The sequence below is a fragment of the Balaenoptera physalus genome (genome assembly GCF_965194825.1).
Source record: "Balaenoptera physalus genome assembly, chromosome: 18".
Lineage (NCBI taxonomy): Eukaryota > Metazoa > Chordata > Mammalia > Artiodactyla > Balaenopteridae > Balaenoptera > Balaenoptera physalus.
This window is the reverse complement of record NC_138899.1, coordinates 68,545,243-68,572,666: the sequence shown is the minus strand read 5'-3', so window position 1 is coordinate 68,572,666 and position 27,424 is coordinate 68,545,243. Positions and strand designations below refer to the sequence as shown.

Genomic DNA, 27,424 nt, shown 5'->3' with positions numbered 1-27,424 from the left:
AAAACTCATGAGAAACAATAGTATCCTACTAAGCAGACACTAGCTGGTATAAGTCTAGTTTGTGACTTAATATAGGTTTGGTAGTTCCTTGGAAATATGCCTTTGGCCGATAAGTTAAATCTCATGTTTTTGGTGGTGAGTGTTGAAAATAAATTCCAACAAGTATGTTCTAAACTAGGAGAGATCATTTCCTCTTGAAATTATATGATATACTCTATTAAAATATTTTATAACTGGAAGGATAAAAGAAGTTGATAGTGATTTTTTAGATTACCATGGTGTAAATAAAGAACCCCTAAGTATGAAAAGAACAGAATAAGGCCTTGACGAGTTTTCATAATTAATGTATGTCTTCATATGCTTCTTATATTCTGAGGAATGATTTATGTTCTAAAAGATTAAATTTTGCTTTAAAAAATGTAAGAATCATAAATTAGACATGGCTGACATTTCCTTACCTGGATTAAGGAAACCTGTTTAGAAAAAGCAATGAAGGCAGGTACAAGGGACCTCAAGTAAAGAGGCTGTTGGTGCATATGATGGGAGCAACCTCTACAGTAATAGATCGAGCGGGAGCTACAGAAAACTCCAGCACCTTTCATCTCCTGCTTTGAGAGAATTCTGAACTATCATTAATCCTTTGGTATCCCGGAACTCAATTTTACCTAACCATATAAGTTAAAAGAGCACCATACTATTAAGCTCTCATGTTGCTCATCCAAACTTCACTCTCTCTGTGAAGCATGGACTCTCCTATGTTACCTTGCCCTTTCTCTGCTGACTTCAGTACAGAAGTCCCCAGCATGTTACACATTGTTGGACATTGTGGGAGCTTTTTCCTGGGAGAGATCTGGCTCTTTATAAAGTCAAGTGCATTCTTCTTACCACAGTCTCCAGCCCACAGTGACTGGTCCAAAGAGTGAACACATAAATCATGGCAGATCAGTTGATATCCTTTCCATGCACTGAAATATAAAACCATTCTTTCTTCTGGGGCTTATAGACTAATATTATCAGTACCCATGTTCCATACCATGGGTACAATCAGAGACAAAAACAAAAACAAAAGCCCAGGAAGAGCTAGAGCTTATTCGCATTGAGTTTCTTGTTCCAGTTCCTAAGGCTCTGGTCTGCAGCTCTTTTTTTGAAACTTGGGAGCTATTTGTTTATGCTTACTAGCATATAAACTAACAATTTCATTGTTTGACTTGACTTATTATGAGTGGTCTTTCCATTGTTTACAAGTTAGTGAATCTTGAATAATATACACATGAAAATATAAACTAGAAAATTTAGTTTAAAAAGTAACATGTAATATTCAATTATATAATATGAGAGCATAACATTTAATTTTTTTCCTAGCTCCTATTTGTAGTGATTCATAATATTGAAAGAAATGGCATATTGCGTTAAACTTAGTAGCATTCTGACTTCTGTATTCATGCATTTGTATGTGCTCTGCGCACAGACCTGACAAGTATTTATTATCATGCTTATGAATAGATAACAATTGCAGTATTTGTAGACTAAAATTCTACAAGTTTAAGAATTGTCAGGAGCTTGTATTTATGCTTGGTCTGTGTTAGTGAGATATGTTTCATAATGGGGCCATCATTTTTGCCAAATTCAGTTGTTCATTAACAACACTCTATTAAAAGTCAGATAATCTCTCAAAACCCCCAAATGGTCATTTCAAAGTAGTATTTCTGTGTGAAATGTTCTTCTTTCTGAAGGAAAGAAAAAGGCCATCTGGAGTTCCCAGAACTGTGTTCAATCTGACATTGATCATGAACTTTTTCATTTTATAAACATAAAGAATGAGCAGGAAGATTCAGCAGGAAGCCCAAGTTCTTGTACATGGGAAGGGCTAGTATACACAGGATCTGATGATGGTTGGCTAATATGAAGAGACTATGAAGGAGAACTTAAATAAAACTTATAAACTCTTAGATGTTTTCCTGTGAATAATAATGACCAACAGATGTGTACAGATGAGCAACAGCTTGAGAAGATTCTGACACCAATTTTTCCCTCCAAATGCCTTGTTTACAGCCTAATTGTCTAGAAATGGCTATTAAAGATAGAGAGAAATTGGACTAATTCACAACTGGAAACACTGTAACTTTGATTTAGGAGAAATTGTTGAAAAGTATTCAATAAAATTTTGAGCAAATAAATATATTTATTTCAATCATCATTCATTAAATATAACCTATGTGAAACACACCTAATTAGGAACCACAGGGATGTCAAAATGAAAAAAAAGTAGCACTGTCTCTAAAATCTGAGGTTTTATAGGAAAGATAGCACAAATATATAGCTTTATGTTTGCTGAATGAATTAATGCAGGAGAGATACAGTATGAGGTTGGCTATAACATGTGACAAAAGAGGGTTCCACTGAAGCCATATGTGAAATCAGAACAGGAATGGATGGTTTGCTGGGCTCATCAAGAGGGGTGCCACGGACAATATGGGACTCCAGCTGAGCCTTCAACATGAGGAGGAATGAAACGTGGTAAAATTTAGGAGTACTTCAATCAGTTGGTATACCCAGTGTTTGTCAAGTTGAGTGTGAGGTTAGGTTAATTTGAAGGGCATTGTGTATGCCTGAATAAAAGTTTAAACTTCCAGAGTTAAGTGAAAGTGCTAAGTTGCTAAGCAATGGAGTGACACCATCAGAGTTGAGTTTTAGGAATAAAAATAAGTTAGTTAATCTTTTAAACATGAGATAAGACAAGAAACACTAGCAGTAGGATGCCCAGTTGAGAAACTATTGCTATAGTCCAGAAAATAAATCATAAGCCTCCAAAGGATAGTAATGGGATTCAAGACCAGATTCAGGGAAAACTGAGAAAAGAGATTCAGCCTGTCATATCATTAAGAGCTCCGACTATAAAGCCATACTATATAGATTCAAATTCGATTTCTGCTCCTTACTAATCTGGGCAAATTATTTAAACTCTCTGTGATCCAATTTCCTCTTCCCTAAAATAGAGATAAAAATTATACCTACCTCATAGAATTGTCAGGAGGATTCATACAAAGTTCTTAACAGGTTCTGTCATATAATAGGTGCCAAATAGGTGTTACTTATTTTTAAAATAATTCTTATTGTTGTATAACTTCTGGGTTCCACTAGAAATGTCAGATTGCCTGGGTGGTGGTTGCTTATAAGTGTGAAATGGAAAGTCATAGGAAAGCTGTTTCCCAGAGTGAGTTCATTAAGAAAAAATATATACTAAGTATAACCAAGTGGCGAACAAGAAAAATGGAAACATTTATTAGAACAAAGGCACAGGATGATGACCTAGCAGTGGAAGAGGCAGTAAGTATATGACCAGAGAGGCTAGAAGAATGAAACAAAGGATTTGTGCAGTGCAGATGATGTAGGGCATTTTGGGAAACCAAGTCCAAGAATTAGAGATAGGTGTTGAATTTCCCCTTTTTGACGTTCATCTCTTGTGCAAGGGCATGTCTACCTTCTTTACGGTCTGCACAGGCTCCTACTTGAAAATACAGGTCCAATTAAGGAGATGACACTTTGTTATTACTCCTAATTTTTGCTTTTTTGTAATTGTATTGTCTATGCCAGCCCTTGTATAAGGCAATGGGAGTATACATGTGACCAAAACATAGATCACTTTCGTGCTAAGGAGATGTGAGTGTTTTATGTAACGCAAGCTCTGGGATGTGTAAGAGAAGTAAGAGCATGAAAATATGATGTATGGTATGTGTAGTGTAGGCAGAAGAGGCGAAGAGAAGCAAAAGAAAAGCCTTGTGTTAAAATGAAGAAATTATTAGAGGGATATGCAAAGAGAAGGCATTTTAGATCTAACAGATGGGAAAAAAGGTGGCGAGAAAAAGCAAGAATAACTGAAATCATTGCAGACTGGAATCAATGATGAATAAATGAGGCAGTGAGGAGGTCCACAGAAGTCTGAAAAAAATGTTGAGCCTCTGGTATGTGTAAGCATTTACATGTTCCTTACCATTTACATACGCATCCCATTAGCCATGTCTTTTCAATAGAACATGTGCAAATATCCATTTAAAAATGTTTTCTGATTATAAATATCAATGGTAGAAAGTGTATACCATACAGAAAATGATGAAAAGATTATAAAATACCTGTAAAACTACCTTGTTGATATTTTGAGTAATATTCTTCCAAAATTTTTGCAGTTATTATAAATAGACTTATTCACAAATTCAGTACAGAAGCTTAGTATGTGAAAAGCCCTGTTGTAGACATTAGGGATATAGCTGTGAACAAAACAGATAAAGATCCCTACCCTCATGGAGTTTATGTGAGGGGAGGGGAATACATAATAAACATCAAATATTATCAATAAATCAATAAATTTTTTAGTATGCTTGAGGGTGATAAATACTATGGGATAAAAAAAAATACATAGGGTAAAAGAGATTTTAAGTGCCAGGATTGGATCAGTCTGCAACTTTAGATAGGGTAGTTAGGGTAGATCTCTAACTACCCTTTAGATAGGGTAGTTAGAGATCTACCCTAAGAGAAGGAGATCTTGAGAAGGAGATATTTGAGCAAATTCTTGAAGATGAGCAATATTTTATATATTGTAAATTATTATACTGTATATATATTATACTGTATAAATAGGTTTATATGATACAATTTCCTTTTAAAATTTTGTATTGTATAAAGTTTTCTGTCTTTAAACACATTTAAAAAGCTGTCATAATCTAATCTGAACATTCAGGTTATTTAAAAAATGTTTTTTGTGGTTATATACGATGTTAACGTTGGGGGAAATGGGTGAAGAGTAAACAGAAACTCTCTGGATATCTTTGCAACTTTCCCCTAAATCTAAAATTATTTAAATAATAAGTTCATTAGAAATATTTTTGTTATTGTAAGAAACATGAAGACATTCACACCCAGAAATCTTCGTACTTAAATACCAGTATAGTTTTAGGAATTATTAGATCAGTGTTGATATAATTTTCAAAAAGAATATGCCAGCAATTCTCCCATGTACTTCCATTTTCATCAAAATTTAGTATTATTTTTAGATTTGCCCAAATTTAGTAATATGTTTTGAATATTGGCCCTTTGGGGATGATTGTGTTGTGGTTTTTATTTTTGGCAGAATAGGACTGAGAAAACACTGAGTTAGTTTCCTGCTGCCACAGAGACTTGTGAGCATGGATATAGAACCTTGTTCCCAAGGAGGGCGCATGGGCCAAATGGCCAGGATGAGGTGGGAATGTGTACACCTTGGGTATACTGATGAGCACTGAGCAGCAAACAGATCCAACTACATCTAAATAGGAGTTGTCTCCAATTTCCATGTGTATACAGGCAGTCCAGTACCTTTCTTCCATACCTTGAGATTACTGTACTGCAAATGCCAACTGGAACTAGAGACTGTGCTGGATACCTAAGAAGTAAGTGGAAGAAAAACATATGCACTCAAATCTATATGTCTTGAGAATATTTACAACTGACCAAAGATTAAGTTTTCTGCCAATCGTAATGAATGTGACTAGAAATAGAGACTAAGTCATCAATAAGAAAAATAAATTCTATTTCTTAGACACCTGAATTGAAGGCTTTAAAACCTCTTATAAACAATACCACCTTTAGAAATGATGTTTCAAATTGGGCTATAGTTCTACAGATGCAGGTACCTGAGGAAGACTGTTCTCTCAGCCCCCATCACTGGCATATCCAGTGTTTGATAATAGTTTCCAAAAAGAAATGAATGATCATTTCTTATGTCTTACTGATTATATGCAAATTATGTAGAATTAATGTTACTTTAGTTAATACATTGGCATTCCTTTCCTAGTGCTGAAAGCATGTGAGAATTCTAAATTACTAGAAATGGATACAAAGTTATCAACTAATAAGCAAATCTCTTCAAAGCAGGGATTACATTTGTGTTAAAGGGACTAATTTCTACAAATTATTTAGTTCCAACCAGGTGGAAATATATGAATTAAGTATGTGATTTGTGTTTAGTGTAAAATTACAGAAATATTTCCTAACTTGGAGTCTATTCCAAAGGTTGGCATTTTTCTTTCTGTAAAAGACCAGGTAGTAAGTACTTTAGGTTTGTGATCTATCTGTCTCTGTTGCAATTCTTCAACTCAGTCCTAATAGTATGAAGGAAGCCACAGACAGTATATAAATGAATATACATGTCTGTGTTCCAATAAAACTTTATTTACAAAAACAGGTAGTGGGCTGGTTGTGTCCATAGTTCGCTTATCCTTTGGCTTACACTCAAACTAGATTAAGCTATTTTGGGTTTGGTAGAACTCATAATTACCGCTAAGATTATATGACTTTTGTATTTAAGGGAATGCAGTGGGTTAACTGTCCTATTTCTCTGACCTATGCAAAGGCATGGCTGTAAACAGGAAGATAATAAAGGACTGAGGAAATTACCTAAATAATTCATGCATAAAAGTATTTCTCATCAAAGACTACTGTAGCATAAACTGTGTTAATTTTTACTTCAGTCTTTTCCTACTCTTTGCATTAATTTTTCCAATACAGTTCCTATGTTTGGCAATAAAACTGCTTAGGCAAAACTGTCATAGTAAAACAAGACCTAGGGATTTTATTTTCTTTTTATGCTCATTTTCCTGAAGATGTAATTACATTGGGGCTAAGAAGATAGTGAATACCAGAGAGCAGCTTTGGGTCTGCAGAGATAACAATGTAGTAGTTATGTATGGTTCCAGCAGGTTCTTTGCTGTCTTTGTCTGATGGCTGCGTACGTGGACCCCATCCGTCTAAAGTGTGTGAGAGATGATCATTTTATTGTAGTAAAGGAGAAGCAAACAGAAATTGTGGCACAAATATTTGAAACTCAGGTATTGGTGATATATAATGAACTTAAGAAAAAATTTAATTGAGCTCTCCTAGAACAGGAAAATTAATGATTTCAATTTTTTTTTAACTAAATGGTATATCGTTCTGCCATATTAAGAAAAAAATCCAGGTTGATTTTTATAATAGAGCCTTAACCTAATAAATAGTTTCTAAAGTTTAACAAAATTAAGTTGGGATTAATTTTCAGGAATAATTCATTCAGGAAGGACTTATTAAAATTCCTTCAACTGAGCTGGATCCTTAATCTACACATTGTTTACTGACCCTGTTTCTGTCCAGTTTTTTTTTTTTTAATTCTCATGGATTATTTCTTATATTTTCAAGCTAATTGTTCTTACCAACCCCTTGAAGGTTGTAATTATGGAATTTTTTGATTTATCTTTCATGAAGTTCCATAATTACCTTTTATGTTTCAGATTTTTTTCTGTATTTCCACAACTTTTTTGTGAGACCTCATTAAAATTTAAGAAATTCATTAGTTAATGACTTTATTGCTAAAAATGAAAGTCATCCAACAGCCTTATTCACATATGGTCTAAGTTTTCCAAGTGTTGTTTTTAGAACCTAGGTTGGCTAGAAAATTACTAGCCTTTTCTCATCATATTGCGTAGAAATCTCACCAATGAATATTTAACGTTTGTAAAACATTACAAACATTAATGTTTGTAAGATGTTTGTAAGACCTTTCAGAGACTCTCAGAAGTGAAGACAATGAGGCTATTTTCAATTAACATAAATAAGTGCTTAAAACTTTAAGAAATGTTATTTTCAGAGTGTATAGATAAAAATAAATAACTGTTTAGATGAATATAAAAAGAAATCTCAATAAATAAAATTCAATTACCATTTTCCTTTAGACAATTTTTTTTTAACTGTCTCTCTAGCATTTTTTTTTAACATCTTTATTGGAGTATAATTGCTCTACAATGTTGTGTTAGTTGCTGCCGTATAACAAAGTGAATCAGCTATATGTATACATATATCCCCATATCTCCTCCCTCTTGCGTCTCCCTCCCACCCTCCCTATCTCACCGCTCTAGGTAGACATAGACAATTTCTTATCTGTGTATATGTGAGTGCATGTGCACATTGAATAGCAATGTTAGTAGCTGTAAGATATTTCATCTTGAATTCTTTTTCTGTTACTTATGATAGATCTGTGTGCATCCCATCAACATGTTTCCATCTGGCTCTTCTTATGATTAACATTTTCCAGTTGGCTGCTCCTATTTAGAGTTGCAGTTTATGATTATGAAATGGAATTAATATAACTAAATTAAATTAGAGAAGATCTTGCACTTGCAGGAAAAGTGGAATAGTAGGAACCAGATTTACTCTCCTGACTAAAACAATTAAAAAAAAAAAAACAACAAAGAAAAATTTCCGAAGAATGGTATTCAAGAATGGTGTCTGGGCATCAGGCAACAAATGACAGTGATGCCTGAGAGTCAGGAAACAGGTGAAGTGAGCTCTATGATTGTCCCAGTGTTCTGTTCTGAAAGACTTGTCAGGTTGCAGTACAGGAAGGGAGAATCCAGGGGGAGCCTGGCTGACTCATGGAAGTGATGAGATAGAGCTGAGTGTAAAGGGAGACTAAGAAGGCTAGAGTTCACAGGACAGAGGACCAGTGTAAAGAGAGCTGCACAGAGAGAGAACTTTAAAGATATGCAGAGGGCTTCCATGAGTATTCAGCAGGGTAATCATCAGCACATGATTAGAAATATTAGAAAATTATTAGAAATAATTTATTAATTATTAATCACATTAATATTAGAAAACTAATAGAGAACAGAGGATAAAAACATCTGAAAAGATTAGAGGAAGCAGTACCTCACATTCACACAAGGCCTAGAATAACACGTGTTCCCACCAGTCAGATTGGAAAACCTCATAATTCACTGGGCATTGGGAAAAGTACTCAGAAGGACCATGCCTAAATAGCAGGGAATAATTAGCCGCAGACTATACACAGATCAGGCACTGCCTAACAAATCTTAGGAGCAAGACCCGAATGGACTAAACTGTTTCGAAGAAACTTAACTACATCCTAGAACAATATTCAAGAATATTTGTAGGAATGCAAAATATCTAGCATCCAACAAGAAAAATTTACAGTGTCTGGGAACCAATCAAAGTTTACTAGCATGCAAAGTTATATATGGGGAATAATGAGGACAAAATTCAATCAGTTAACTGACTCAGAATTGGCACATTGTTAGAATAACAGAGAACTTTGAAATAGTTACCATAATTATATTCCATATGTTCAAAAAGTTATGGAGAGACATGCAAGATATAAAAAAAAGCCAAATTGAGTTTCTAGAGATGAAAACTATAATGTCCAAAATGAAAAATTCAGGGAATGGATTCAGGGTCAAGTTACACATTGCAGAAGAAAGGACTAGTGAACATGAAGACATAAAATTAGAAACTCTCTAAAATAGAAATGCACAGAGAAAAAAAAAAATTAAAAATCAAAGGGGCAACAGTGAGCTATACAACAACTTAAAAGTAGTCTAATATATGTAGTTAGAATCCCAGAAAGGAGGGGACAGAACAAATCATTGATAACTGAAGAAAATAAAATTTGATAAAAATCCTAAAATCACAGATCTAAGAAACTCAGTACATCCTAGGAACAAAAACATAAGATAAACCACCCCAATCCACATCATAATCAAATTTTACAAAACCAATGGCAAAGAGGGTAAAAAGCACATATTAAATACAGAGCAAATAAGAATGAGACAAGCAAGAAAACAGTGAAATAACATCTTTAAAGCATTATAAATCTAAAAAGGCAATCTGGAATTGCATATCCTGCAAAAATATTTTTCAAAAACAGAGACAAAATAATGATTTTTTTAGACAGAAAAATTCAATTTATTGCCAGCAGATCTGCACTAAGAGAAATGTTAGGAAGGGGAAAATGATACCAGATGGAAACATGGATCTACACAAAGGAACAAAGAACATGAGAAATCATCACTACACGTGTAAATAGATGTTTTTCTTATTATTTCAATTTCTTAAAAAGATAATGGAACTTTTAAACATATTTAGAAAGAAAATTAGAAAGTACTTTGAATTTAATTTAATTTAATTTTTAAAACATGTGAAATGTTGTGAGAGACCACTAAGGAATACTTAGTGGGGGAATTTATACCACTAAAGTATAGTATTAGAAAAATGAAAGTTTTTAAGTCAATGACTTCAGCTTCTACCTTAAGAAATTAGAAAATCAAGATCAAATTAAAACCAGATAAAGCAGAAGAAAGACAATAATAAAGATAAGAGTGGAAAATAGTGAAGTAGAAGATAGGAACACAATACAGACAAACATACAAAATCAAAAGCTTATTTGAGTAAATCAATAAAATTGATTGATGGCTAGCTAGATTGGTTAGGAGAAAAAGAGAGAAGACACAAATTTCCAGAACTGGGCATGAATGAGGTGACATCACTAAAGATATTTAAAGGATAATAATGGAATATTTTGACCTACATTGTGCCAATAAATTTCAAAATGGTGTAAAATGGACAAGTTCCTTGAAAGACACAAACTACCAAATCTCATTCAAGAAAAAATAGATAATCTGAGTAACCTTATACTTATTAAAGAAATTGAATATTTAGTTGTTTCTTTAAAGAAAATTGTAAGCCTTGATGATTTCACTGGTGAATTCTATCAAACATTTAAGGAGGAAAATATTATCAATTCTATACAAAACACTTTCTAAAAACTGAACAAAATTCTTCCCAACTCATCTTGTGAGGTCTACATTACCATGATACCAAACTCAGACAAAGAGATTACAATAAAAGAAAAGTATAGACCAATATCTCTCGTGAACATACATGTGAAAACTGTTAAAGCTTTCATAAATTGAATATATCATGACCAAGTGGAATTCATCCCAGAATGAAAGAGGTGAATGGAATGAAGGATTTACATCCAAAACATTCAAAATTAATTCCATTCAATTCACCATATTGTCAAACTGAAAAAAAACAAAAACAAAAACCCACATGATCATCCCAATAGATGCAGAAAAATCATTTGGTAAAATTCAACATTCATTCCTGATAAAAATTCTCAGCAAACTTGAAATAGAAGTCACTTTCTTCAACCTGATAATGGAGAACTATGAAAAAGTAGTGATGCTAACATGAAACTAAACATCATACTTAAGGCTAAAAGAATGAATGAATGTTTTCCCTCTAAGATCATGAAGCAAAAAAATGCCCACTCCTGCCATTTCTATTCTAAATTATACTACTATTCAATTTCAACCAATGAAATAAGGCAAGAAAATATTAAAGGTATTAAGATGGCAGAGGAAAAAGTAAAATTGTCTTTATTGGAAGACAACATGTTTGTCAATGTAGAAAACAGGATGGAATCTACAAAAAGTCACTAGAACTAATAAATGAGTTTAACAAGTTTGCAAAATACAAGATCAATACACAGAAAATAAACAGCAATTGAAATAAAAACAATGCCATTTATAATACCATCAAAAATATCAAGTACTTAAGGAAAATCTACAAAAGATGTGCAAGACTTGTACACTTAAAATAATGAAACATTGGTACGGTAATTAAGGAATACCTATACAAACAGAGAGATATATTTTGTTCATGGTTTGGAGACTCAATATTGTGAAGATTTTGATTATCCCCAAATTGATCCATAGATTCAACACAATTTCAAAGTCCAGCAGATATCTCTTTTTTTTGGTAGAAATTGCCAAACTGAGTAAAAAATTCATCTGGAAATGTAAAAACTTAAAATAGCCAAAACAACTTTGAAAAATAGGAGCAAAATTGGAGTACTAATTCTAACAGATTTATTGATTTATTTCAAACCAGGCATTGTGACATTTCAGTTAAATAGACAAATAGATGAATGGAAGAGAATAGAAAGAAACAGAAATATGTACACAAATATATGGATTTTTGACAAAGGTATAAAAGGAAATCAGTAGACAAAGGATAGTCTTTTCAGAAAATGGTGCTGGAATAATTGGCTTTCTATAGAAAAAAAGAACCTCGGTTCATACCTTGTACTATAAACAAAAAGTAATTCAAAATGGATCATATGCATCAATGTAAAACCTAAATCTAATAAAAACTTCTAAAAGAAAACATAGAAAATTTTTGTGACCTTTGGTTAATAAAAGATTTCTTAGATATGACACCAAAAATACAATCCATAAAAGGAAAAAAAAAGAAAATAGGCTTTGGTATCTTCAAAAACAATGCTAAGAGAATGAACAGTTACGTCCCATGCTATTAGAAAATATTTTCACCTTATATAGCTGATAAAGGACTTGTATCCATGATATATAAGGAACTCTCAACTCAATAATAATAATTTTTTAAAAAACAACTCAAAATTGGCAAATGATTTGAACAGACACTTCACCAAAGAAGATATACAAATGTCAAATAAGCAGATGAAAAACATACATTAGGGAAATGCAAATTAAAACCACAATGAGATACCACTACACACCTATTAGAAAACCTAACATTAAAAAGACTGACCATGTCAAGTGTTGGCAAGAGAAACAGGAACTCTCATGCACTTCTGGACGGAATGCAAAACAATAGAACGCCTTTGGAGTATGATTTGGCAGTTTCCTAAAGCTTTAATCCTATACCTTTCGTCTGGTCCTGCCATTCCACTCCTACATATTAATCCAAGAGAAAGGAAAGCCAAAGAAGAAGCCATGCATACTATGTGATTCAGTTTAAAAAAGGTCTAGAAAATGCTGTTGTCTATAGTGACAGAAAGTAGATCACTGGTTGCTTGGATACTATGGTCTCAACAGAAATCTCTATAAAGCAATATTTCTCAAAGTTAGGGTGGTGGACCTTGTGCATCAGGACTGACTAGAAGGGCTTATTTTAAAATTCAGCCTTAAATTTAATGCCACTTATGCAGAGGATGGTTAGAAAAAGAGCTGAAATAAAGTAGTGCGGAGTAAGCACAATTTCAAAAACAGATGTGTTTGCTCTATTCAAGTTTATGCTTGCTGGGTAATGGGCATGTGGTAAGCTGATTGATGGCCTGATTTAACAGTACAGTGCAAAATAAGAAAAGTTACGTAAATTCATTAAGCCTCATGTTTTTCTTATGAAACTGGAGATAATAAGACTCTTGAGAATTTTTAAAGGAAAAAATATTGTGTGTAAAAGCACATACTACTCTGCAGCTTTGATTTGTAGAAAGTGTCCCAGGAAGATTGATATCTATCTACCTATCTATCTATTGATCTATCTACTTACCTATTTTAAATTCTTATTTTGCAGTTTTAAATTATTGTTTATTTTCATATGTTTTAACCTTCTTTCTTTTTATTTGTATTTGTTTATTTCTATTTTATAAATAATTTCTCTTTAAATTTTATCTTTATATTTGCTTATGTCACTTGGCTGTCTTTTCCCAGAGACATATGCTAGATTTTTGTATGTATACTCTCAAATACTGATTTTTTTTCTCCTATGGTACAAAAAAACCCATCAGGGCCTTAAAATTAGAGGTAACAGTCTTTAAAAAAAACCCTCGGTTTCATCCCTACTGTCTCCGATGACCATGTTCAAAGTCGAACTTTGCAACACCTGGTTCATTATCAGATGCAAACCCTGAAGGGAGCTAACTGAATGAATCCATATACTCTTTGTTCTATGCAATCAACCTGTGATCTTCCAGAGCATTATTAACAACATGCTGTCTGTCTGGAATAGGCATCTGTGTTGATGATGATGTAATATAGTCTACCAGCACCATCTTACGTAACCACCTCCTTTGAATCATTTTGGTTAAATCACAGCCACACTCTGTCCAGTTTAGATTGTAGTCCAAAGATTCTCTACATGAGTACTGAGTTGGTAGGACATTTTGTTTCTTGGCAAGGGCTCTAAATGCTAGACATAAATCTCACCACCGTCCACAGTAGGAAACATTCTGGAAAACCCAGGCTATCCAGGACTTCCGCAGTTAGTGGCACCATTAGAACTTTATATCTCGCTTCCTTACCTCAATTGCTCCTCAAAGAACCAATGCTTTTCAGCTACCTCAAATCTTTTCAGATCCTTTAGTATTACTCTAGTGCTTGAGCCTCTGATCCAAGAAGTATCTTTAGTTTGGTCTTCCTCAGTTTTATAGTCTCTCGATGACCAACTTTCAGTGCATGATGTAATTTATCACACTATCACTAGTCAGTTTCTCAGCAGTATGGGTTCTAGTCCCTGTCTGCTCTTATCTCTAGTCCAGGATAAGGATGACATTTGTTGAGATCTGAGTAGATCAACCTGATCTCTTTATCATTCTCAGCAAACAAATATTTTTCTTCCCCTCCTTTTTCATGCAGTAGACCCTTATGTTACTTCAAGTCTCTGTTAAGGGCATCTCTTTGGCTCCTTCTATGTTAGCCTAAGCCTAGGAATAATTAATTGAGGTATTTGTGCTCCTGTAGTGCTGTTTATTCTTCTATTATAGCCCATGGTACATTGTGGATTATTGATTTGTCTTTTTACCCTTTGAGGACAGTAGTTGTCTAATTCATCTTTTGAATCCTCATAACTTAGCACAGTTCCAGGGTTATATTATGTACTCAGTTGATGTTTAATTATTGCTTCATTGTATAATGATTATTTATATATCATAATAGTTTTAAAAATTTGAAAAACACTAAATTCATTCAATTTCCTTTAATGAGTATTTGTTATAAAAAAAAAAAAAGAGGTATAAAGTCCTGTTCCCAAGTCCAAACCTCTTATTAACTTAAACCTTGAGTTTTTTGAATTACCCAATTTGAAGTAATTCTTTTTATACCTGAAAAATGGATTTATTGAAATGTTTGAGATAAAAATATGTATTGCAAGAAGCATAAGACAAACATTTCAAGAGTACAAAATTAGTTGTAGAAATAACATAATTTTCTGGTAAACCCACATTGTATTACAAATGTGCAAAGCTTTTTGATGTAAAAGTTTTGGTTTTGACATTATTTTTTTTAATACTGAGCACCCATTTTTATTTATCCATTTCCCGTTGAGAGGTAACCCCTTGCATGCATTTTATCTCTCCATTATTCAAGGTTCAGTCTTCTCAAGGGGTAACAGCTCACCACTCTGAGATCTGAACTGTAATTAATCCAGTGGCAAGGATTTTCTCTCATGGATTCCAGAGTTAGCCAGAAATTTTAATGTCAAGATGTAAAAGCCTGTAAGGTGTTAAATTTCCCTCAGATTCTATCCCACAGGAGGCTAAACCCAGAATTTCCCTCCTGTTTCTCATTCAGAAAAAAAAAAATACTATATTTGCATTCAGAATTGTTCAGTGATTGCTTTTTAGTGTTGGTGGTTCATTTCTTCATGTCAGCGTAACTCTCATATTTTTCCTTTAAGATCAGGTTGTTGATTTAGGGCTTTGTAAACTTTGTTGTCTGGTGTCTGGATTTTCACTGAGGACGATCTTCCCTTGATCGTCTTCTAGATCCTGATTAGGAAGAAGGGAGAGCATATAGATTGTAAATGTGATGAAACTATAGTGTTTAAGAATATGATATTTTATGCATAACTATATCTATAAAAGACCATCATTTCTTATAATAAATGTTAGATTATGTTTTCTTAATAATATATTCTGGTTATGATGATGAAACCAAGTCCTCTTTTGATCAAAGGTATATGAAAATAATAATTTAAAGTGATGATTTTAGTTCCTTAGAAAATTTGGATGAATTTGCATGTTTAGAAGAAATCTGTGATAAAGCCTTCAGTTAAAAATTATGTGTACAACATAAATGTCCTGCGTTAGATGAATGGATAAAGAAGATGTGGTACATATATACAATGAATATTACTCAGCCATAAAAAGGAACAAAATTGGGTCATTTGTAGAGATGTGGATGGACCTAGAGTCTGTCATACAGAGTGAACTAAGCCCAAAAGAGAAAAACAAATATCGTATATTAATGCATATATATGGAATCTAGAAAAATCTTACAGATGAACCTATTTGTAGGGCAGGAATAGAGATGTAGACATAGAGAACGGACATGTAGACACGGGGGGGGGGGAAGGGGAATGAGGGGCTAATTGGGAGATTAAGTTTGACATAAATACACTACCATTTGTAAAATAGCTAGTGGGAACCTGCTTTATAGCACAGGGAGCTCAGCTCGGTGCTCTGTGATGACCTAGTTGGGTGGATGGGGGGGGGGTGGGAGGGAGGTCCAAGAGGGAGGGGATATAGGTATACATTTAGCTGAGTCACTTCATTGTACAGCAGAAACTAACACAACATTGTAAAGCAATTTTACTCCAATAAAAAATAATTATGTGTACAATTGAGTCTTTAGTTTCAAATGTCTAGATTGGACTGGGTTAAAATCAGATATGCCTATAATGCATTTATAAGCCTTCAACTTCTTTTGACTATTAGTATATAATTATCTTAGAAATTCCAAACATGTAATTATTTTAAGTTCCACAAGGGAAATCTTTGAGTTTTGAATGCATCAGAATGTAAGGTAACCTATGTGGAAGATTAGAAAATGCACATAAATAAAGTTACAAAGAAAATCATAGTGCATGGGTGATATATACATGTATATAACCTACACATTATATCAAAATTTTGTACATACCTTTATTAATTATTTTCTGTATGTGTACAGTAGATACAGTTTTGAATTTATTTTTGTCTCAAACTGTAGCCTCATTTTAAATAATAGTTTCACAGAGTTCAGGTCTACCTGCTACCTATTTTTGCTCGACTCTGGTATTTAAGGGTTTCTTTTCAAATTAATTCTACTTGAGTCTACCCCAGTGGTTCAGTATGTCTAGCACTTTACATGAGTATAATTGCCTTTCTTTTAACATTTGTTTTTCTTATATTTTATTAATAGTGAAAGATTTATTTTCTGATTCGTATCATCAAAATACTTTGCTCAAAATAAAATGTATTAGAATACTCTCCTTTTCTTTGGTTTGTCTTAATACAACAAAAGGTTTGTCATATATGCAAATTACCATAGTCAATATATTTACCTTGAATTCTTCTGTTGGCTTGTATCTTCCTCACAGGTGTGTCTGAAATTAAATAGCTTTAGTTAAAAATACTTTGAAATTATGGCTAATATGAGACAGGAAACCATAGTTGAGCAGAAGAGTATAAAGTTTTAAATAAACATCACGTAAACATGTAGATTTCTTTTGGAATAGTGAGACTTTTGCACTGGCAACAAACAGACATTTGTTTTCCATATATCATAATGAATGTTTACTATTTGCAAAACATATTGTTTTATTAGGGCATGTAGCACCCCAGATGATGTTCCATATTTGCATGGAGTGACTTACATGACTTTTTCACCCTTTTTATGAAAAGCATCACTTTATGATGAAAGGATGTCTAACATTCTATAAAGTTTAGCAGAAGTATCTTCCCAGAGATATCCATGCATTTTTTCCAGTCATTCCTATTTGTGATGTATCAGACTTCTGCCTCTGTAAAATTCTCATTGTAAATTAATTTATGATCAACTTATAATACATGAGGACAACAAAATATCATAACTCTAGAAATATACCAGTAAGCAATTCAGGAAATGTGTGCCAACATACTCCCAAATTTAATTCCAATCCTACAAGACCATTTAAAATTTAAGTAGCTAAAAATAATAAAAGCTTTCTTATTTTAGAATTTTAAGTGTCTCATAACAATGCAGTTTTTTGTTGTTATAGTTGAAAAATACTTCCCAATTCCTCATTTTTCTTTTAACTCATTGACAAGACCACTTGGTCAACCTAAATTCACATTTTCATTCTGTCGTTGGACATTTGAGATCAATGAGTAAGTGTGGTCCCTATAGCGGCTTTGTTTCTCTGCTTACCTTCTTTATTTTTTCTCCAAGTTTTGACTTCTTGATTTTTATATATCATCTATACTCAACAATGAAGTCAAAATTTTTGTTTTATATATGTATTCAGTGCTCTGAAATCCCATAAAAAATAAGACATGAGACTATCACCAACAGTATTTTGGGCTGTATAATATCAAGTTTTAAAAAAAGGGAAAGAAACATTAAGCATTTTTTGAAGAATTCTGTTTCTGTCTACATAGCACATTTCCAACATGTCTTCCCCCCCCCAGAATATAAGATACATAACCATTTAACACACTATATTAATACTATAATAAAATACAGAACTATAGAAAACCTGATTAGATTGGATAGTGAGGGAAAGTTTATGTGAGATAGAAAAGTCTGAATTATGGAATATGCTCCAGTTGATATATTTTTCTTAACTTCAGGTTTACTTGATCACAAAAAATGGCTTATGAAATAGTGTCACGAAAAGATGGATCCAGTCTTTAAGCAGTGAATAAAAGCATTGTTTATAATGACTTATTAAATTCCAAAGAGCGCTTATTATGCAATTTAAAACAAGATTTCGACATTACTTTTCAAAACAAGCACTTACACTCAGATTTTCTTCTATAAATTTGGCAGCATCCAATTAATATATATCCAATGAACTAACTTGTTAATTTATTACTATTTGGCTATGATAAAATCAAAATAAGAAGTGTTCATTGTGACAAACAAACATCTCTGGAAGAAAAGCTTGATTAAAGTGCAGAAAACCAGATTTTCTCTCAGTGGCTCTCTGCCATCTCAAACTGAATGACACTTGTATTAGGTCGTGTTTAGAGAAGCGAAATGTGGCAAGATAAATCAGTCATTGAACAATCCCACAAAAATGCTCCTCTCCACCGCATGTTTCCTGAAACATACAAAATGCTTCAGCTCACTTATTTGCAAGATTTTTGCATTTTTACATGGCTATGACTTTGGAAATTTAGAGTGTAAAGTATTACGTTGTTGACCATGTTAACGTTAATTGACCGTAATCCTGATAGTAGCTAACATCACTGAGAGTTTATATGCGCTGAACATTATTCCAAGTGCTTTTCATATATTGATTCATTTATATGTAGGTAACATTACTATCCCCACTTTTCAGATTAAGAAAGCAAGGCAGAAAAGCATCAATTTATAATACAAGTTAGTTCAAGTTGGAACCCAGATTGGAAGCCAGACCTACAACCTGATCCTCTGTTCTCTACAGAAGCCATAAATCTTTACATGTTATACAGGCAGATTTGTCAAAACCTTCCCAGATAACTTTTTGTTGTTGTTCCTTTCTCCATAGCCTATGACTTTGCTGTTCTCCCTTAATTACTTTAGTAGTTTCAGTAAATGTAGTTCTATCTAAGACAAGAGTGAAAAACTCTACACATTTTATGAGAAAAATTTTTAGTTAAGTGGTCTGAAGTGTTTCAATGACAGATCATAATATTAGTACCAAACTGACCACTTAGCCATGTTAATAAGCATGACCTAAATGATTGAGGAATACACTCAGTTCATCAAAATGTACTATATGTACCACAATATGAGCAGTTCAGATAGAAAACTCCAAGCTTTGAGATGAAGATCACATTTACCTATAGATCAATTATCAATACTCTGAAAGAAAAAAAAAAAACCAATCTTGCATGACATAATCTTTATTTACACCAGCTTCTTTGTAAATTGGTGTCTCTTGGGATCTAGACAAGAGACACTTGTTACTCAGTGTTGACCCAATGGTTGACCCAATGGTTTTAAAGGGCTGGAAGAAAGAAAACTAGCATGTCCACTAAGTGTCCAGATATTAGTAACTATACTGCTTATATTGTCTTTCTTATGAGAAAAAAAAAAAAAAAACCCTTGGAAATGTTTTGATAAAAACTTATGTTGTGACATTGACAAAACCAACACGTTATGAATATGTGGAGAAACCAAATACTGGGAACTAAAGGAATCAACCTTTGGGATGAACATAAACCAGAGTTAAAGAAAGATTCCATTAGCAAAAATCAGAGTATCTTATTCTTGTAACAGGTATTATCTTCTCTTGGCTGAAGTTAGTCTTCAGTACTTAGTTCGTTATTTATAATGGACTTGTTAATGGGGGCTTATTGAAGGGGAGGAAAACATACTTACCGAAGTTTAAACCTAAATAAATTAAAGCAATATATATACAAGTGCAGTTACTAATTGGTTCATTCTCTACAAAGCACTGCCATTCTACAAAGCCGCTTACTATGGCAAGGACTGAAAAAAAAAAAGAATTCAGCTTAATTTTCATGTCTTCACGTCTTCCCTCAAATCCCTACCTTTTTCTAGTACAGTGTTAAGCATTTAGAGGTAGATGAGTAAATTCTGTATTAGATCTCACAGGAATCTGGTTCTGTTGTGTCTTTGGGAGTGTCACATATTCCCTACAGTCTGAAAGGAAATCTTGTATTTTTCAGACACAAATTTTTCTATTGAGGGGAAATTCAATCATTGGTTCAATAAAAATTATCTATTTTTACTATCACTGAACAGTATCAATACTATGTAAGAGATTCTACCTATATAAAAATAAAGAATAAGGAAACAATAATTGCCAAAAATATACACGGTCCCAAGAGAATTTACAACTTCTTGGACGTAGTACTACAATTTTTAAAATTTTAAGCATAAAACCCATTGGGACCATACTTTGGATAAACATTGAACTTCAATTTAGTGTTTATCAATTCACAGTATATTTCAAAGAGCATATTTGATTTTTCTAGATAATTTAAATACTTGTTTCTCTAAAACAATTTCTTACCTTAAATTCTTTTATTGTTAAGAAAATGAACTAGAAATTAATTTATTCAAATACCAATTACCCAAATTATACTTTATTAACATTTACTATTTCTTTGAGTAATTACCATTGAGAGTTTGTGTAAGATTTTGAATTCTTTTTTTTCTTCTTTCCTTTTAAAAGTAGGTCCTTTTAACGCCACAGGCAGAGAACATTCCATATTTTAAATATTAAAATTAATTTCATATGCAAAATAATTTACAGCTCCAGGTATAGATTATCACTCAAACTGTTAGAAGAAACAGATAACCCATTCCCAAGTATGTAGTTTTGGAAAATAAAAATACTAAATGCAATTTTTTTTGCTAGATCTATGCACTTAAAAAATTCATAAACATGCCTCTTATTATTGATGGCGCAGTGAATACATTTTTTTAAATATAAAAAGTATTTCAATTTGGGCTTCTTTAAATAACTACCAATTTTTAAAGTATCCCCCTTTCACATACTAAAAATATCTTTACGGTTGTCTGTATCACAGCAAAAAAATATTCACTGCTCCCCATTGAACTTTTTAAAGACTGTTTAAACTAGTAATTCTTTCTTTATAACGCTTACTATAACGACCATTGACCCAATCAGTCTGTTAAGACAGACATGATGTTGTCTTTTTTAACCTAATTAAAACAAAACAAAACAAAACCTGAATGCTCAGTCTTTAAAAAGTTGAAAATCTCAGTTATCAGAACCTGTTAAGTGGGTTAGTTGTTTCCCTTTTACTAACCTCCCTGAAGCAGTCTTTTAATTTCTTCATCTTCAAATAAATGACCATCACCACCTTCAATGAATTTGGTGACCTTGGTGACCTCTGAGAGGATACATGTTTATAGCAGAAATTGGTTTATGTAATAAAAAGGCAGGAGATGTGATGTGATATATAATGGCATCTGCCCAACAATGAATTCCAGACCAACACTTGGTTCTTTCTTGGTTTTTAGTGTTACTTTTTGATAAACCAATTTTCTTACAAAGTTGTTGAACACTATATAGCAAATATAGAACAAAACAATCAATATGACTGTCATTTGAGTTTCATTCCCTATCTTTGGACTTTTTTCTTGTGTTGGTATGGAACTAGAACAAAGGAATGAGATAGAGTAGAAAGTGTAAGAGGCTTCAAAGATTATTTTAGACTTTGATATAGATAGCTTAAAGAAATCCACATTCTTATTCTTCTAGACATACTGACCTTCTTGCAACAATTTCTTCAGAGTTTCTTCTGTTTCTCCACCACTAGTTGAAATTCTAGTGTATTTTATTTCAGGACCTAAAGGAAAGACAAAAAAAAAAAAAAAAAGGTTCTGAAACAAGGCTGGTCAAACTTCCTCTGTAAGGGTCACATAGTAAGTAATTTAGACTTCATGGGTCTGTGGTCTGTGTTGCGGCTATTTAACTTTGTCCTTTAGAGTGCAAATAGCCATAGACACTGTGTAAATGAATGGTCACACTGTGTTCCAATAAAACTTTATTTACATAAGTAGGTGGCATGGGCCATATTTGCTGACTGCTTGTTTAAACATGGACCGCCAGGGAATTCCCAAGGACTTAAAAAATAGCTGAATTCAGAATTTTAGGCTAATTCACTGATGGAAGACTGATACAGAGGTTTACTGAAATTATTGATCAGTTGTTCTATACAAACTTGCATATTATTTTGGTGTGTAGATGTGTACGTGTAGACCTTAAGATTAAAGGAAAATTGAAGGAGGGAATGGTTTTTCTTCTAGGATTTAGTAACTCATTAATAAATAGCAAAGTGAAGATAGTGTATTATATAATACACATGCATATTCATAATAAAAACACATGCTTATAGATTTGTCTCAAAATTTCCAATTCAGAGGAAAACATAGATTACATATTTAGGATTAGTATTATTTCTACCAAAAAAGAAATAAAGTAACTTCAGTAACCACTAAGAAAATGACTTAGTTTCTTTAATGATTCTTATAGAGATATTTTAGGATTAAATATGGTTTGCTCTTTATAATCCAGGCATAGTTCATATACAGAGTTAAAAATTACCTGTAATGATTCGTTCTTCTCTTGTCTCTTTTTCAGTTATTGCCACAGGCACTCCATCAATGATTTTGGTGTATTTTTTAATAATTGGCTCTGAAATAGGGGAAGAAAATGCATTTGATTTATCCCCTTATGGCGTCTAAATGGCCATAAGCTAGACGTTTTAATGATTAAATGTATTTCTCACAGCAGTGCCATTCAGAATTCAATCATAATAATTTTGGGGATGTATCTCAAATAAATTCATATAGCAGAGGTCTAAAAGGTAGTGGTTATGTCCTGAATCTTGGGTAAGGGAAAGAGCCAACTAGCAAGCTAACACTCCGTGTCATACTTGTCTCTTGACTGCGGAATGAGTGTTCAGGGAGAATCCAGGGAATTATACATCATTAGAATGGGAATCTTATAAGTCCTAGAAGTGACTTATTAGTCAGTCTTATAGAATGGCCACTCTTTCTTCTAAGTACAATATGTTCTTTTGTATTGACATGATTGTTTTCATTATATTTCATAATCATCCTTGCATATGCAGAGTAATGACAGTTTTGTTGGAACTGGTGAGTTAATGGTTAAATCGATTCCAACTATATCCATTAAAAGGTAAACTATGTTTTAATTGATTGGCTAATAAGAATCCGTAACTGAGAAAGTTTCCCCACAATTTATATAAAACAAAAGTCCAAGAGAAAACCTCAGATATTCAATATATTTAAACCAACACTGTTTGAAAATGTTCACAGTAGGCTACAGGAAACACACAGAACGCACCTCCATGGATCACTTCAGTTACTGTTTCACCTTCTTTAATCAGTCTGAATTCAGGTTCACCTTCAATTTTGACCTTTGTTATTGTGGGTCCTAAGGCATTGTTTTAGGAGACAAATTATCATGTTAATGTAGTCCTTTAAATTTACCAGAACAGGAAATTTATTTAAACATTTGGTGTTGCTCAAATTTCAAAGTGGTTTCCGGCTTTATGAAATCGGTTTTAAACAGTTCCCATTGTCCTCAAATTAAGCAGTATTTATGAGAACAAATGACTCAGTCTATCGGTGTGCTACTAAAATAACTTTCATCTGCTTTAGCATTTAAATTGATGTTTAATTGATCCATTTATTCATAGTTGTAAAGTATGATCATGCAAAATATTATATGTGACTATACATTGTGAATCATACAGTATGTACAAATTTGAGTTGCTCTAATGATAACTAGTGTAGATCTTACTTTACCATACTGATATTGTCTATTACTTTCTTTTCTTGTTAAATTTTTAATTTAATTTTTAATCAGTCAATATCTTACATATTTTATCTAATGGGCATAACACTGAACATCAAAAAAGCCCAACTTTATGCCTACCTTTAAAATATGAAATTCAGGTTTTATGAGAAAATAGATTTGCGTACTTACCTTCTATTTGTGAATGATGCACATATTTACTGATTAATAGTTAAACAGTCCTTCAAATGCAAAAGTTAAGTGTTGCATTTGACTTGCAAAATGATTTTGCTCCCAGAGAAAATCATTTTGAATGTTAGAAAGCAGATTACTACATTAGTTAATCAAGACTGTTTCTTAGAGGAGAAGTTCAGTACATTTAACTCATACTGTGACACCCTTCAACAGTTGAATATAACTATATTTGCTTGTCTTTGAGAGGGTTTATTTGTTTGTTCAGAAATTGTCAATGTACACCATTACCCAGAATTATATAGTCTAGGACAATCTAAAATAATGAAAACAAGAGTACAGTTTATTCAAACAGTAAGTATTTCGCACCATAATATTTGATCTATGTGGTTAAGGGACACTGAGTATCAAAACGTAAGGCCAAGTTTTCAAGGTGTGGAAACTTCAAAAAGAAAGAACAGCTAAGGAGTTTAAGAACAGGAAATGAGTTAATAAAATATCCCAATAGACATTTCTTTAGTAGAGCCTCAACTGGAATTTCAGAAACATCGTCTATCCTTAAATTCTATGAAGGCAGGGATTTACTACCAAAAAAATTTTTTTTTCATATTTATTCCTGGCGGGCACCTACAAGAGTACACAGCACAATACGTGCTCAATACGTATTAAGTTGATTTATTCTTAATTCTAAAATTTGGTTAGGTACTGTTTATAAGAAACATCTTAAAATTGTGTCTTGGGGTCTAATTTATTTAGTAAGAATTCAAGAGTTATTGATGAATCAGCAAAAGTTCAAACAGTGAGAAGGAAATGCCAACAGCAATTCTAGAACTGGACAATTGTAAATGGCTGCCAAGGTAAGTATTTGTCTCCCTCATTATGTTGCACAAAGTAAAACTTCCAAATTTTTTAACTGAAGAGTTGTTAATGCATAGGTGACTTGAAGCCATTTTTCATCTTAGTTCCGTTCATAGGAAAAACTCAAGTAGAGCTGATGCTTCATTGTGTTCCTAATTGAAGAAAAGTAATACAATAGAATCCTGCTCACAAAGATTGGGAAGATAAATGGGTTGAATGAAGAAGCTTGAAAGAAAAGAGAAGAATCTTTGAAAATAAAAATAGTACATGTGAATGATTTTTACTATAGAAGCTGTGTACAAGTGATTATACAAAATTTTAGGGAATCTAATTTTTAAAAAAGAGTACAAGAATTTAAAAATCAAGGATCATTTTATCATTTTTCATTAAAATGATCAAGAAACATTTTCTCTACAAAAATTTCTGAGATTTAACTTCTTAAATTATGAAATTCTCTTCATCACTATATAAGAGCAATCAAATACTCTAATGACAATAGGTATGGTATTTTTTTTTAAAAAGCACAGATTCCAAATACCTCAATTTTAAGTCTCAAGAATGTATAAAAATATAGATAACTAACTAGCTAGGAAATACACTTTTACATACATACTTCTAATGTCTAAGTTTTAAGTAATGACTCACTTTTAGAGGAATCAAAAGTATTCAAGAAGTTGCCATCTCAATTCGTAAAATGAGAATACCCAAATCAAAGATAATTACAATAATAGTTTTCTTGAGATTCAATTGAGGATATCATCTATTCCTTTTTTGGAAGACTGTTTTATTCTTCTTACAGAATAATGAAGAAAACCTGGTCTTTCTTCTGTGGCCAGTCACCACAGTAAGATTCTTAGACATGGAAATAATTCTTAAGTTCCGATCCTTTAGGAGTAATTAAAATACGTGAAATGAAGGGGGCATCAGAGATGTTGGAGTTGGCTAACATACACAGTAGGGGGAGAGAGAAAAGTAACTTTATTTAATGCTCTAGTCTGAAACATCAGGAGATAAGTATATATGTAGGTATATATGTCTATTTAATGTGTTATATATGTATACATATAAGAATATGTAATGTATATTATATATAGACACACATTCAGGGCTGGAATTAAGGATTCTAAGGTTTGACTCAACTGCACCAACTACTTATTTCCTCTGTTTCTGGTGGTTTAATTAAAAAATATATCATGTGTGGATGTACATCTTAAAAGCTTTCTTCAATATACAGCTTTTGTGCTCTCAGGTTGTTGAATCAAAAATGCCTGCACTTTTTGGAACACATCGCAACAGTATAAAAGAGATTTATGTGAGGAGACTGGAAACAAAACTATAAAGAGTATACTCTCTAAAAGAGTCTAGGTGCAGGAAAAATAGCTTAGGATTTATTTGTATAGTGAGTATCTGGGTACTAGTGCTAATGCAATGGTAAATTAAGTTCAAATGAAATCAAATACAAGCAAATGTACTGAAAGTATTAGGAATGCACCATCTACTCTGCTAAATAACTTGCATTCCGCATTCTGCTGTTAAATGAGCATGCCATTGATATAGAAATATTTAGCATGTTAGTTTCAAAAAGAATGTAGATACATTCATAGAGATCAGTCTATTATATGGATTTTTTAAGGAACCATGTATAACATTGATTTTTACCTTCTGTTTTGATAATAGGCTGAAGACTGCCTTCAATCACTTTAATTTTTGGTTCCACAACTTTGGTTATAATTTTAGTTGCTGAAAGTATAGAAAGTGGAACATAAATGATGTTTACATAAAAACAACCTCAACGAAATTGTCTCTTTTTTTGGGTCTTTGTTGGGTACTGAGGTATCAGATGTGGTAATATGTTCAGGCAGTCAGATACAGGAAATACTCATGGTAATTATCTAGTATCTTCTCATGTCCAGATGATGAACTCTGAAGTCCAGTGACTTGGATTTGTTCCAGTGAAATATATACTTGCTAAGTGAGGAATTCTATCTAGAAATCTATCATTTTGAACTGCACTACTAAAGCTCTTTACCTTCTTTTGTACTTCTTGAAAATATTGGCTGCATAGCAACAAAGACAAATAAACATGATTAATTTCATGCAATTCATAATATCTTAAATTGCATTGTTGGATTCTTTCTCAATTAGAAGAAGACATTGAAAGAAAAAGACTCAAAATAGTTTTCATGCATTTGATAACAGTGATACAGAAAGGAAAATACAAAAATAGTTCAGAATACTTAAATGTAAAAATGGATTCCAGCCAGCCAGACATGAGCTCTATGCAACAAATATGATATGATCATATATTTAAATATTTAAGTTACAGGCTAAAATGGCTTTAATTTTCAGCTTTATCATCATCATCATCATTTTTATACTAAAAGCTATGTATTTTGAATGTATGTCATCCATCCAACTGAAATAATAATAATGTGCAAAATATATTTCAGATAGCAGCCAACTATTTGGTTGGCTCTTGGTTGTA

The 27,424-nt window shown here is 32.6% G+C and overlaps 2 protein-coding genes across 8 annotated transcripts in view; one reads left to right on the top strand and one right to left on the bottom strand.

The window, feature by feature from the left end:
- LOC309647875 (uncharacterized protein) overlaps positions 1–27,424 on the top strand; it is a 420,689-nt gene that overhangs the window by 373,329 nt on the left and 19,936 nt on the right. The window contains exon 6 of one of the 4 annotated variants that reach the window (XR_014256336.1): positions 24,838–24,938. The exons of the other annotated variants lie outside the window; for them this stretch is intronic. The gene's annotated coding sequence lies outside the window, so the exon portion shown is untranslated. The remainder of the gene's footprint in view (positions 1–24,837; positions 24,939–27,424) is intronic. 4 annotated transcript variants of the gene reach the window in all.
- Positions 14,584–27,424, bottom strand: part of POSTN (periostin) — a 34,237-nt gene continuing 21,396 nt past the window's right edge. The window contains exons 17-23 of one of the 4 annotated variants that reach the window (XM_082435578.1): positions 26,599–26,679; positions 23,437–23,526; positions 22,672–22,761; positions 21,836–21,913; positions 21,371–21,454; positions 16,945–16,986; positions 14,584–15,388 (exon numbers count right to left, since the gene is read on the bottom strand). In XM_082435578.1, the coding sequence (XP_082291704.1) occupies positions 15,351–15,388; positions 16,945–16,986; positions 21,371–21,454; positions 21,836–21,913; positions 22,672–22,761; positions 23,437–23,526; positions 26,599–26,679 (503 nt within the window). In that variant the 3' untranslated portion in view covers positions 14,584–15,350. The remainder of the gene's footprint in view (positions 15,389–16,944; positions 16,987–21,370; positions 21,455–21,835; positions 21,914–22,671; positions 22,762–23,436; positions 23,527–26,598; positions 26,680–27,424) is intronic. The other 3 variants (XM_082435580.1, XM_082435579.1, XM_082435581.1) reach the window with 3 other exon arrangements.